Consider the following 14,695-nt stretch of genomic DNA (forward strand, 5'->3'; position numbering starts at 1 on the left):
TTTGGCACCTTACAACTTTGTTCTGAACAGAACGATGCAACATGTTTTTCCACAGTTTTGTTGTCCATGTAAAGGAGTCTTGTTTCCACAATTTTGAAGAAAATGGAGTATGGGTTTTTTTTATATCGAGTTTTGAATTAGCACAATTTCTGAAAAAGAGCCAAAGTTATTCAATTTTTTTACGCACTTATAAATTCTCTACAAACACCACCTTTTGCTGATGCATTCAGACACGTATGGCCAACAAAGTGTCTGAATTAGAAGTTTTTTAGAAAAGAAGAAATGTAGATAGGGGGCATCAAAAACCGTAACGAACTATCATCTGGACCGATTTCACGATTTTTTCTTTAATTTTTGTTCGCTGCTGGACGCCGATTTCGTGTTGCACTGATTAGCATTCTGGTATTGTTTATGGTTCGAAACATTTTATACACACCCTTTTTACTCCTTGACGTACACAAAGACGCAAACTTGAAAAAATCTGCAGTTGCTGGAACCACCGCTGCGCTCCGGGCACATTCAAACATTTTTTTTCTCCCGAACTACGCACCTAGGGGGGAGAGAGAGAGAGAGAGAGAGAGAGAGAGAGAGAGAAACTTTATTTTGAAGCCTGTGTCCAAAGGACTGCTCGGCTTCTTGGTTAGGTTACAGGGACTCTAGTCCTGGCTATCTATAGTCCTGGCGTGTTTTTAACGTGGTCCAATAGAGCTCTTCAAGCTCCTTAGGGGGTGTGACCCATGCCTCCCAGCAAGGACACACCTAGGAGGAAACAAACTTGATCTTTGGGAGTTTCCATATTGCGCGCATATATCATAAAAAAAACAAGGGTGAACAAAAAATTGTTGTGTACATGCATGTTCGTTTTCTGGTGGAATCGCCCATAGTTGGATTCCTGGTCACAAAGGGGTCAGGGCCACGACTCCTCGTCAGCCACGTTGTCCAAGCGCCCCAACCGCTATCCCGGGAGACACCACCAAACAATGTCTTGCAAGCTGCCCCGTGACTGGTACGAGCTCATGGCAGTGGGGACTGCTGCGCGCCACCATCCCTCTGAGGCCACACAGGGGTGACTGGCGGCACTCTGGTCGTGCATGAACCGAGGTCGGCTGAGGCCTGGCTGCATGCCCAACCACGGCCCCATCTGGAAAACACTGCCTACGGGCGCTTCAGGCGTCACCATCCGAGACCTGGACAGTTGCTCCTCCGTTCGTAATACCCACTTGGCTTCCATAATAATGGCGCATTTCACAACAGCAGCGACCTCAGTTCCATGCTCTTTCAAGGGCACGAAGGTGTGAAAGCAGGCTGGCCGGTCAAGCAGTCGTGCAGCTATGCGAATGGCAGCTCAGCAGCTGGCACATGTCTTCTTCCCCCCCAGCACTCAGCAGGATGGCAGGATGGAAGGAACAAAACTTACCTCGCATTGTGTCCGCTCAGCCGGAACTTGGGCACACCTACACATGCAACGCAGCAGCAATAACTTTACGCAAGCACGGCTGCAAGTATATTGTGGCTTTATTTTGGCTCGGAGGAGTGCCACAACTCAAGAACAGCACGAGGGATTCTTAAAATACAGCTCAGGGGACAGCATTGTGCACAGTACTATTCAAATATTGCTCGACCCAATTCCAGACAGCTACAAACAGCTAAAACAGTTGAGGATCATTTGTATTCCAAAAATCTAGTGCTTCCTCTGCAAAATGATGGCTTAAGTACAGATAAAATGATGCAGGCTTTAAGTCCCACGCTCACTTAAAACACTGTACAGTTTGTATGCACATCCTGAAGAACAAAGTGTGTTTTCGCTTCTGCAGATTTAAAAAGTCCACACTAACACTGACTCCGAAAATGCAAGTGCAGGATTCTCAACGCATCGTACAGTAACGATGCATTGAAGGAATTCTTACCAGTCCGTCTAGGCATGAACTCGAAAATATGTACACTTTCTCTCGCAACATCAATTACGAAACTGCTGACGTGTAAAGGTGCAGAACATCGTCAATGCACTGACATTTTCCTTATATATATATATATATATATATATACATACACAAGCTGCATAAATACCAGCCAGCCTTCCCCTTCCTTGCAAAATCAGGCGCTCCCAAGCTTCCCGTGCAAAAATAAGCAGAGCCCGCACGCTGCAATGGCGACAAATTAAAAATCGCAGAAATCTCCCTGCTCCTAAAACAGCACGACAAAGGTCTTTGGGATTCTAAAAGAGAGAAGAGGGAATAAAAAACACAGGCCGCAAAATAAAAACCTGCGCTTAAAGAACGAGAACGGCCGCACTTGAGAACGACACACGCACCGCCTGGCCGGAGGACAGGAGGCACTGCGGCCACAGGCACAGACTAGCATGGGGAAACCGCAACCAGCCAATGCTGCTGTTTCCCTCGTCTTCTCACTTCCCGGCACCTGGAAGAAGGGAACGACGAGAGCAGGGAAAAACTCTTCTTGGGGAGGAGGACAGTGTATTCATGTAGTGGTACGGGCACATGTGAGGCTTCTGCTGTTAACTCGCATCATAATCATTGCATTCTTTTTTCTAGAAACACTGATGCAAGTTGGGGATTCGCTTATTAACGATTACGCTTTTTTCCATGAAAAATTCAGGCAGACGAGGGGGTGCAATTATTGCTTCGGGTAAAAATTTAAGGGAAGATTCTGACGTACAGAACTGAGATGCAAATGTGTTGTGTGTACGAACTCGTGAGATGGGAATTGGTAAGCTGGAAATCAAAAATCAATTCTCAACAGGACCTACTTTTGTAACTAGCAGAAGCTCGTTATTCAAACTGCCAGGAACGCCACCTTAGCTCGAAATAACAAACGCTGGTAAGTCTGTGATTGCAGCCTACCTTTTATCCTTTAACTCTTTCAATACCACGCCTAACCAAATCGATCACCAGTGATCGATGATTTATATTGCCTATTTTGACAGGTTGTAGTCGTTCATCGTACACCTAATGTGGCCAGTGGTTAGTCTAGGCACTGCACTTTCAGAATCGGTTTAAATTTTCCCGCTCGGGCGACATTGAGATTTTTGATGGCGTCTTTTGCCAGCTTACGTGCGCATGTTTTCGCGAAAGGAGGCGTGGCTACTGCACTTCACAAAAAAGCATGCCACTTGGGGTTATGCAGCATTACCATCAATATTTTTTTATCAAAGTGCTCTCAGCAAGTAAAATACCAAATTATGTTGCCAGCTTTGGCGCTACTACGCAGTTACCCAACTACAAGCTTATTTGCCATGGCGCCTCCATTGCCCGTTACTGTTCCTCAAAACAAGCATGCCGCTCGTGCTTCCACTTTATCTACGTCTTACTTCTGCGATAACAGCTTTCGCTGAAAGTCAAACGATAACACCAAGTCGTCGGGTATCAGTTCGGACTAGGAGAATGCTTCCAATTGGCCTCGAACACCGCCAGCTGTTCACCGGCCAGTCACAGTTTCGTACGAGGGTATTTCCGGAGGTCTAGTATCACTGGTTAGTAGAACTAACCAGCGATAAATAAATAAAGAACTGTCTATCCTGACAAAGTCTTGAACAGCCTTGTATTTGTTTCTTTTTGAAACTGTTAGGTGGTGCTGCAATGTAGTAGGCTCGTAGTGTTAAAATCGCTTCATAGCACGACAGCAGCTTGGTGAAAGCTTGCTGGGCACGGTTCTAGTGCATCGTACCTTATTCCTGCAAGCAGGGTTACCACAGCGACTCAAAACATGATAATACACTGCAAGTGAAAGTTCTGACTGATAAGTGACGATCAGAACGTCAACAAGCATCCACCAAAGAGTTTGGTTTTCAACTCCAAGCGAATTTTCTTCACATCGTTTGCTTGCCTTCAATATTGTGCGGGTCATAATTATTGACAAGGTGTTTTTACATCATGTGGAGGCTAACTGGGGCCTTTAAAAATGTCAGCCCACCAGATTTCTTCTAGAGAACCATCCAAAATAGCAAAATTTGAACTAGTGGTTGGGCTTCACCACAAAGCACGAGCACCACGCGGGCTAACGTTTTCTTTTATATCTGACAAATTGTACCACGCAACTCAATTTTTTTTTCTAGGACGGGTTTCTGACATGTTTATCTACAAAATGTATATTCTAAATTTTTTCTACAACTGGTGGTTTATTATACCAAACTTACTTTTTTTTTATTTTCTTCGACGCCTGGACAAAAATTTCGAATTCGATAATTTTCTTCGCAATCATTATTTATGAAAACATTATTAAAAGTGGTGTTGTTGCCATCTGCATTTTATGTCACTGCAATGTGTGCCTAACCAATATGTACAGCACAGAAAAAATGTTTTGTTAGGCCCCTCAAAATTGGTCAATTTCCCACGGTAACGAAAGAGTTAAAGTGGAAACCAAAATGTAGGGAAGGCCTCCCTTTTGCATACCCCAAAACTGAAGAAGAGGCGGGCGGCACTCCATCCAGCCACTACTTCGAAGCAGCGGCCGCTTTGTGCGGCGTCCACCTCTCCGTGTGGCCAATGGCAGTAGCAGCTTCTACGCATCTAACCTCAGAAATACTGTCGTCTGTCAGCGCGCCCCATCCGCACCGACACAGTCGGCAACATGGGGGTGCTTCTCCCCGTTCCTTCCTTTCCGGAGGCCACACAGCCTCGTGTGCGGGCAGCCGGAGCGTTCCTCGGGCCGTGTGCAGTGGCCCGAGGTTCCAACTATGCCAAGCGGCACCTACGCGCGCTCCAATTAACGAGCCTTTTTACGCATACAACTTCTATGGGGCTTGGCCGGACCAAATCGTAGTTCGAAATATCAGTAAATCTGAATAACTCAAGTTCGAATGACCCAGCTTTGACTGCATACACATCCACTGCGTACAAGGATGGCACCATGCCCGTTTACTTTTCAGAGAATGCAAGCTCACTCAAAATCGAAACCCCAACTGCTGCCCCACACTGCCTTGTCAGAGTCCGCACTGCCATTGTTGTCTGCTCATCCATGCTCCCAGAGCAAGTCGTCCTCAGTGGTGTCGAGCGAGTTTGGTATTCCAGTCCTGTTGGAACTCTTGATGAGTACATCGTCACCAGTGCCACGAGGGCAGAATCGACCTATGGGTGGACACTTGACCTATTCGAAAGTGCTGCTCTTCAATCTCGCCGGAGTGTGTTTTTCAGCAGCGGCCTTGTTCTTGAAGGTCAAGCGGACCATCTGCCAAGACAGGCCCGTACTTCTAGTGAAATCGGCATGTTGGACAGTGTTAATTATGCTTAGATTAACTGACAGTGAAATCAGCTACCCTTCCACTGGTCACGCACACACAATAAAAGGCCACTGGCACTGGCTTGGCTGTGCCAACGACCAGTTATACTCCGCCGACACTGTTGCGAGACAGTATTTTCCTTGCCAAAATGAACAAGGCACTGCAGCACTGCAAAATAATTTCCGCCTAAAATTTAGTGTGCTGTAGCCATACGTCGGCAGGCTCGCCCACGAGTGCACTCGTGAGTGCGCGGTGAGTGAGCCTCGCCATCGTTTTGGACTGGCGAGTGCGCTAGCGAGCGCACTGAGCTCCGCTCACCACGCGCGCGATCAGCGGGGTTTACCATGGTGAGTGCCACTACTGCGTTTGCACTCGCCATTGGAGCCGCTCGCTCTGATGGTTGTTAATGGCGAGATTGCTTTTAGCTTCGGCAATATGTCACCGCTGCACTCCTGCTGTGCGGCACTGTAGAATTAACTCTTTGGTGGCACGATGGTTTAGGAATATGATCTGGATTTATTTATTTATTTATTTATTTCATGTACCCTCATGGCCCGAGGGCATTGCAGAGGGGAGTGGTACAGCGCACATTTTTAGCAGAGAACAATGTTCAACAAGTTTCTTTACAGACATAAATTAAACGCAAAAAAGATAGCGGTATATAATCCAATACCATACAAGGACAGAAAAAAAAGGGAAGTTTTGATTACAAGAAGTTTTGATTACAAGCAATGCAACAATCAGGCACTTCAACCGTACAAAAAACTAAAAGATGTACACAATGACAACAATGCAAAGCAGGCAACTAATCAGCAGCCTGTACTCCAAAGTGCGCGCGCAGCCGATTTTTGAACTCTTCTAAATTGTTAGTTTCAACGACCGCTGCTGGAAGGTGGTTCCACTCTGATGACGTCTTTGGAATGAAAGATGATAAGTAAGAAGCACTACGACCAAAAGGCGTGCCCACTTTGTGGTGATGATCCATGCGCGATAAAACATAGTAGGTTGCCGCGGTGAACAATGCATTTCTTAGATATAAATTCATGTGATATATTTTAAAGAACAAGCTTAAGGGGGGACGTGGCTTTCAAAATCAACTTTTTTTATTTCTTTGTGGATTTTGACGAAAATTGGCACAGCAACTGGAAATGCTTCTGTGATAACACCATAAAAATTTGAAGTTAATATTTTGATAACTTTTTTATGTATGAAATTTTCTTTCTGTTCCGCTTGTACCGAGCTTGAGCGGCTTATAACACACGATAGAAAACTTGTTCGAAGTGCTTTGCATTCTCAAATGAATGGACGAGGTCGTGACAGTTTTAGAATTTTTTTTTTACAACACAATGTTTTTTAGTTTTCATTTTTTTAGAGGTTAATGTGCAACAGGCATGTCAACTGTGAACGATTATTTGAATAAAAAAATCACAAAAAACAAATCTGGAAAACTAAAAGTGTCACGACCTGAACAGTTCATCAAGGAATGTAATGCAAGAAACGGAATCAAAATAGACCCAGCAGTCACGAAGAAATCCCTGGGACAAGCGACACAGGTGGCAAAAAAAAATGTTTTGAGAAAACGCCTTCCGAAGTTGCAACATAGGTTTCGCATATCAAAAGTCGTCACGGTTGTAGCCTTTCATGTCCTTTTGAACATGGGGCTTCTGGAAGGCCTTGCCTTGAAATTGGAGTGCCTTTTCAGCCTTTCTCTTTCCAGAAAACATCATTTTCAGCTCCTCCGTGAAGAGTACATACCCCCCTTTGCAAACCAAACGGAGGGGAGATGGGTTTCAATGGGCTTTCAATGCAAAGTAGGTTAGTTGGTTGGCTGTATCGCACTGGACAACCTCCTTTTGCAGTGTTGTCACCATGGCAACAAGTTAAGCATTTTTTTAACTTAAATTTGAACATTTTTGGCTTTTTTTTTCATGTTTTATCTTGCCTGGCACAGCAACTTAGTACTCATAGTGCAGGTGTTCATTGCCAAAAGTTTGCATACCACAAGGTTGAAAATGAGCTACTTTGAAGCTTGGTAGAGTATTCTGCATAACTCCCAACTTCAATGCAAGAGCATATTTTTTTTTTACTACTTTTGACATTCAAGGCATCCAATATTCCTCGCAGCACAGCCAGTATGCCCTGAGCAATGGTATCAATAATTTCCCTAAAAAAATCACTGTTAAATGCTGCCACAGTAACGTACATTTTTAACGCAGAGAGCATATTTTATTCCTATATTACTAACTCAAACCTGTTTGCATGAAAATTACAAGTGCACGGGAAACATTGCGCAAGAAAGGCGATATGGCTCGCGCGCATCGCAGCGCACGCTTACCGCGACATATCGAGCTTTGATTATACCTGATATGGCTGGTCAGGTCGCTTTTAAGATTAAAACTAACGTCGCAGGCAATAATTACAACTACTGGCGTTCAATCGTAACCGGTTGCCCAGTCATGTGATGCTCCAATGCGCGTCGGCTATGCCGTGCGCGCCGCAGCGTTTGACGCGTCGACCGTTTCTTTCTCAAGGCTAGCGAGCCCACAGTCAAAACACAGCACTAACTAAGCGTGTAAACATCGCAAATCCGACTAAAAGTTCACTTCACGAACCGCTATCGCAAGCGCGCACACCGCGTCACCCTCCGGGGTCTGGCGACGGTACAGTCACGCGCACCACGAAGCGTTCGATGACCTCCGCCTTTCGAGCCACACAACTTCCCGTAATCTGGCTCGTTATCTCTGGCATTCCCATCGCGATAACGTCCGTGTTGAATACCACAGATTGAACAGAAACTCGGCCGAGCGAAGCGGCGAAAATGAACTCAATCCGCTCGCTACGCAGCTCAGGCGGCCGCCGTCTTGCGTTGCGCCCGCGACATCCAATCAGGAGGGTGGACGTTCTGCGCCCCGACCGGAGGACCAATAGCACTTCAGCATTTATTTCTAGCTTCGTTTGTGCGTCGTTTCTTTTCTGCCGTTTGTGCGTTTGTGAATGAACGAAGATAAAAGAGACGAGCGGAACCGGAAAAACGATCGCTCGGCCGATCTAACCATATCAAAATGGCCGCGCCCGGTGGCACCGTTGCGGAGATAGAGCGCTCCGAAAATTGCCGTTTTTTCGCCCTTTTGCGCTGATAGTTTGTCACCGCGCCTGACAAAAGTATTTTTTTTTTGCCACTTTGCGACGCTTTTCAGCGTAAAAACTTTGCAGACGCACAGAATAGGAAACATAGAAGCCGAATATGCGGGTTTCAAAAAAACGATGTTTTGGTCATTTTTCCGAAGTTGAAAGCCGCGTCCCCCCTTAAGCGCGAAATTTTTCTGCGTAGTTCCAGGGGTGTCAACGATAAAGACTGCTACATAAGTGTAACACTAGCTGTACGGTGGTAGTTAGAGAGAATAAATTGAGCTGCGCGATTCTGGACAGCCTCAATAGCATTTGTTAGTGCTTTAGTTCAGGGGTCCCATATCGAAACGGCATATTCAAATTTACTGCGAATTAACGACTTATAGAGAAGAGTTTTAACAGAAGGTGACGTCATATCAAAATTTCTTTTAATATACCCCAGCATGCGGTTCATTGGCGATTACGCGGCTGACGTGACTGTTCCAAGAAAGATCGGAAGTGAGTAAGACGCCCAAGTATTTGCACGATGTTACTGTTTCTAATAGCGTGTCATTAAGGGTGTAGGAAGCGTGGTCAGTAATTTTACGACGTGAGAAGTGCATTAGTTTGCATTTGTTAGTGTTTAGTGTCATTTTCCATTTGGAGCACTGACTGGACTGGATTGGATTGCTGAACCTTAGCTCACGCTATGTATATCCCGGCGTAGCCGAGCTAAGCCACTGCTAATTTTTTTCCTGTGTGAGTGTGAATGAGTGGTGCCTAGTTTTGCCGAGGTATGGTTGTAGACGATAGTCTGCCTGCTATAGCCGGGCCTGTTATGAGTGGAATGGCCTCCACTTAACTCTTTCGCTACCGCCGGAAAATTGACTAATTGTAGGGGTCCAACAAAACATTTTTTTTCCTGCTAAAAAATTGGTTAGGCACTAATTGCAGGAACGCAAAATGCAGATTTTTTAACGGCCTTTTCAATAACACCAGTTTTTTAAAGGTTTTTATATATCATAGTTGTAAAAAATATTAAAATCAAAATTTTTGTCAAGTTGTCGGAAAAAAAAATGATAAAAAAGGAGTTGTGTTTATCAAACCACCGGTGGTAGAAAAAAATTAAAATATACATTTTGTAGGGAAACATTTCAAAAACACACCCTAGAAAAAATGTCGACTTGTGCAGAACAGTTTGTCAGATATAAAAAAAAATCTTAGCATGCATGGTGCTCATGTCATGCGGTGAAGCCCAACCTCCAATTCAAAATGTGCAATTTCGGGTGGTTTCCTGGAATAAACCTGGCGGTTTGTCATCATCAGAGGCACCAATTTGCCCCCACATAACGTAAAAACATCATGTCAATGGCTCACTTTTCATTTACAGCGAGCACAATATTTGGGACTAGCACGCGATGTGGAAAAAACATGCATGAAGTTGAAAACGGAACACCGTGGCTGATGCTTGTTGTCGTTCACGGTCAGTTATCTCTCAAAACATAAAGCTGAGCTTTATTATCATCTTCTTACTCGCAATTGTAGCCTTGCTCGCAAAAATGAGGTACGGTGAGCTAAAATCGTGCCCTGCGATCTTTGGCCGAGTAGCAGTTGCGCGATGAAAAAGATCAGCACAACGAGCCTCCTCTATTGCAGCGCCACCTAACATTTTTCAAATGAAACAGTACAAAAACTTACCGGAGACTCCGTCCGAATAGACAGTTCAACTAAGCAGCAACATTAGACACCCGGATATACCCTCGCATGGAAATGAAACTGGAAGTCGAACAGCTGGCAGTGTAAGGCCGGTTTGAAGCGCTGTCCTCGGCGGAACAGATATCTGGCGACTGGGCGTGATCTTTTGACTTGCATCTGAAGTTCTTATCGCAGAAATCGGGTTAGGGTGGGGGAAATCGGGAGCGCCGTGCTTTGTTCGAGGATCAGTCGCGGACGCTCCAGGCGCCATGGCAGGTAGCCTTGAAGTTGGGTAACTGCGTAGTAGCGCTAAATATGAATTTCACGATACAGAAACGAAACCGAAACTGTTGTAAACTGTTTGCGAATGGTCCTGGGGTAAGTAGAACTACCACAGTACTTGGAACAACGTGCGCAAAGGCAATAAAACTGCCTAAAATCATGAAGTAGCTTTGCAACCAGGCAGTGCTTGACATTTTCAGCCGATTTCCGGGATTATTACTGTCAGAATGCAAACCTGACGATTGAAAATCGTTCGCTAGTTCCCCATTCACACCCTGATAGCAAAAAAACAAGCGCTGGTGCAGAGTAATTACGAGTTGCACGCATTCTTTGTTGGTAGCAGTGACGCGCGATGACCACACCCCTTTTCCACACCCAGGTGATTCAAAAGCGTGTCAAAAATCCCGTTTCCGTAGCAAAAATAAAAACAATACTGATTTTGAAAGTCCATTTTCTGATCTAACTCTGAACAGCTTTACTTGTTCGAGAAACGCCTGGAACGCTATGAAAAGGCGCTCCCAAAAGTATCGATCAAATTGATCATTTTGATAGGCGCGGTAGCGAAAGAGTTAAAATGCAAGGGGACCACACCAAATCAACAGAGATGGCCTCTCGTTACTGGAGGTCCGTTGTTGCCGTATCCGCTGTAACCAGCGTGGACTGTGTACCACAGCCTTCACCTGAATGGCACCCCAGAATGGCACCTTTTCAGAGCCACAACGCTTCAAACGAGCTGCTAACAGCAGCAGTAGCAGCAGCCTGTGCGGCACAGGGTAGGCAAGGAAATGCCACAATTTGCTCACACGATGCTGACAGAATTCTCGAATTGGATTCAGTCACATTTCAGGAAGAATTGGTGTCTACGCGACGCCGGTAGCCTCTTTCCTGCCGATTTCGCTTTCAAACCGGTTTCTAATGCACACAGAAATTTTAGGGCTACTCTTAGCAAAAAGGTGTTCTTTAGAATTCTGCAAATACAGTACTTATGGCAGCAAGTTCAGGTGGAATCATTATGCAAGTTTGATCAGTATGCAAATAAATACAGTTAAATCTGGATATAATGAAACTGACAAAAATTCACAATTTTTCGTTACAAGCAGGTGTTGAGTTAAGGCTCGCGTGAATGAAGCGGAAACGAAACCAAAATGCTAGACATCAGTGGTGGTGAATTCACCCTTAAAGAATTTATTTCGCAGTGAAAAACGGGGATTTGTGCCTGCTGCTTTCCCACAAACTTAGTGACCAAAGAAGCTAGGTCACTTACCCCCCCTTTATTCACAAACACTTTTGCCTTTTGACACTTTCTTGGTGCCTCACCCGTTTCAAGGACCAAGTTAAACTTGTGTGGAAAGTGCACCCTTTTGCGAACTTGACGCTTCTTTCCGCACTCAAAATTATTGAGGGTGCTGGCTAGGATACTGTACCGGCGGTAATGGGGCTCTACGATTTACAGTCTCGTACTCACCGCGGACTCCCCGAGAAGCAGTCTGACATTCCATTTTTCCCATGTATCCCTATGGCTTCGGGGAATCCTGGGACTATCCGCGGGCTGTCCGCAGTGAGTCTGAGACGGTAAATTGAAGAGTCCCAATGTTCTTCTTTCTCGCGGTAGGAGACGGCATTTAAATTTGCGAGCTTGTCTTGAAAAGACAAAACTTTTCATTTTCTGGCAGCATAGCTCATCACTGACAAACTAACACCACAGATGGCAGTGGAGACGGGCGACTACAGGCCGACAGGCAGCCTAGCACCTAACCGACACCGCACTCACACTGGAGGCGCACGGTAGTTTGCGGTGCGTGCAAAGTTCGCTAAATTAGTGCATTTCTCCAGCCGATTTTTCAGAAAGTGCAAAAAGCAATGGGTCATCAGCGTAGCGAATTCGTTACATAGAGGTCGCAAACACGCGTGTTTCTATGGGGATGGCAATGGGGAATGGAAAAACTTCGTTGAATCCAGGGGTTCGTCACATCGAGGTTTAACTGTACTGCATTTGACATGCCTTGTATTAGAGGACTACGGATCAATTTTAACCATTCGGGGATCTTCAACGTGCATCTAAATCTCATCACACGAGCATCTTCGTTTTTTTCAACTCTACTGGAAAAATGGCGGCTGGAGATGGAATCAAACTGGTACCTAACCTTAGATCATCCGGGTCCATTACTGCAGTGCTGCGTAGGCTAAACCAGCCAGCTCCTTCATAGTGACGCAGAACAGCCAAATTAAATTGTGTCCACCTAATAATGCACCAAAACCACTTGAACTTTTATACCGGAGTATTTACACCTTTGGCCCTCTCAACAGTAAAATGCATTAGCAACACAGATGAAGTAATGCCTAAAATGACCTTTGCCCCTGACACATTGCTCAAGGGAATACTTCAAGTCAGGCTAAAAAAAAATCCTCTCAAACCATTTGGCTGCTTATACTGCAGCCACATTTTAATACTTCAGCCTGCCTGACCCGTTCCTCCCAAGGATGGAAGTAATGTCACAGCACCAGTTTCACTACAGTGCGATAGTCCAAGTGTTGGGACCAGGCTTCCGAGACGAAATGAGTAATAACTAGTAATACTAGGCACACCTAGCACCCGCCTTGTCACAATGCGTTCACTTCAATGCCCCTGAAAGCATCCGATGGCTCCACCATAAACATCTTTCGTGAGCCCCTGCCGGCGTTTCACGGGCAAGATTACGGTAGACAAAGCAGGGTGGACACGGCGTTAAACTCATCTTTTGACAGGTGCCTCAGTGATGACGAGCGAAGAAATACCCTACCCGACCCTGCAGCCTGCCCACACCGCATTTTCGACTCCTTACACGCGCAGCCCCACTAACGGAGACTACGCACCCCATCCAGGAGGCAGACGAACGGACAGCCCTGCTGCACAGCGGCCCCTCGGCTGCGGCAGCAGGCAGCTTCATAGCAGAACCAGGTCGACCAGGTTCCCCTTGGGCTGGGTCATGGACTCCGGAAAGAACTCGACGATGGTGTCGAACAGGGTGCTGCGCAGCTGGAACTTGTAGTCAGGGTCGCCCGTGTCTGCAAGAGAGGGTCTCGTGAGCAGGCTGCGCCTCTTGAGGGCCTACGAGGGGGACCGCACAGATCCTTCATGCGCAAAAGTTTCCATGCAAAAGCAACTTCTGCTTTTCGCCTCCACAAGAAACACTGCGGCCAGGACTGAACCACATACGGACAAGTTTTTACCAGCAGCCACGCAAACATTGCAGTCTACGGTGCAAGGAAAACAACCACGAAATCTTTTGCCGATTCAATCTCAGCTGATACAAACTGCCACCATACATACCGCTTAAGGCGCAATATAGGTAGAGATTTTTTACCAAAAAATTTGCCGAAAAGCACCTATATAGCGCTTACTGGCGTAATGTTAGTTGTCATCTGGCAACTGGGCAGCCCATCAAGCCCATCCAAACTGCAAAGGCCACCATCATCAACTGCTGCGATCTGTTTTGTTGCTTCTCTCGCTATCGGTGAATGTGTGCGTGCTCTTTTCTTCTTGCTCAAAATTAGTTTAGACACTTGGTGCCACTTCATTGCAGCATTCAAAAGAAAAGTTGGGGAGTATGCCAAAGCCAGCAGCAACATGTCCGCCTTGCACCAGTTCGGCGTCGCCAAAAGGGTGCACGCTACTGGCGGAAGCTGAAGGGGCGGTTCTCGGTACGCAACGCTCGGAAGAGCTCGTTTCGTGAGCCCTTCAGAACGTGGTGGCGACTGCGAACGGATACGCCAAGGCGCTTGCTGGCTGCCTGCACAGACTGGCTCTCGCTACGGTCTGCACACAAGTGTCCCATGCTTCGCACTCACGTCACGATGACACGCTCTTGTGAGTGTTTAGAGGCCAACTGCACTCACATCTTCGGCAACGCCAAAATAATTCCACCTAATAGTGCACACAAACAGAGGGCGAAATGCAAAATACTGCGTTTCAAACATGAACACACGCAACGCAAACGGCTCGTGAAGATTGCTGTTTTCGGAAACGAAAGGCGGTCATTACCGGCAGCTGGTCGTGAAGTAGGTGATGGAAAGGAAGCAGGAGCGCCAGTCCCGCCGGCCGCTCACAGTGGCCTCCAAATGCGCATTATTTCCACAGAAATTTCACTCACATTTGTGTCCAGGGTAAGGGAGTCGGACACAATTCCGACATCGCGTTACTATTAATCGAGATGAAGGGGACTATCCGACAGTTATTTTTGCATCAGAATAACTGCCGGAGTAGCAATCTCTGGCATTGCGAGTAAAAAATCAGGTCCAGATTTACAAAACTACTTTTTTGTTTTATTTATTGGTACCCTCAGGACCGGGAGGTGTTACAGAGGGGAGTGGTTATTACACAAAAAATATACAAAA

General features: G+C 46.0%; 1 protein-coding gene across 4 annotated transcripts in view; it reads right to left on the minus strand.

The window, feature by feature from the left end:
- Positions 1-1,497: 1,497 nt before the first annotated feature.
- Muskelin (muskelin 1) overlaps positions 1,498-14,695 on the minus strand; it is an 84,568-nt gene continuing 71,370 nt past the window's right edge. For all 4 annotated transcript variants that reach the window (XM_077682590.1, XM_077682589.1, XM_077682588.1 and 1 more), the window contains exons 20-21: positions 13,175-13,366; positions 1,498-2,418 (exon numbers count right to left, since the gene is read on the minus strand). In XM_077682590.1, the coding sequence (XP_077538716.1) occupies positions 13,245-13,366 (122 nt within the window). In that variant the 3' untranslated portion in view covers positions 1,498-2,418; positions 13,175-13,244. The remainder of the gene's footprint in view (positions 2,419-13,174; positions 13,367-14,695) is intronic.

The sequence above is a fragment of the Haemaphysalis longicornis genome, unplaced genomic scaffold, assembly GCF_048455015.1.
Source record: "Haemaphysalis longicornis isolate Haplotype H1 unplaced genomic scaffold, Haemaphysalis longicornis Haplotype H1 scaffold_9, whole genome shotgun sequence".
Classification (NCBI taxonomy): domain Eukaryota; kingdom Metazoa; phylum Arthropoda; class Arachnida; order Ixodida; family Ixodidae; genus Haemaphysalis; species Haemaphysalis longicornis.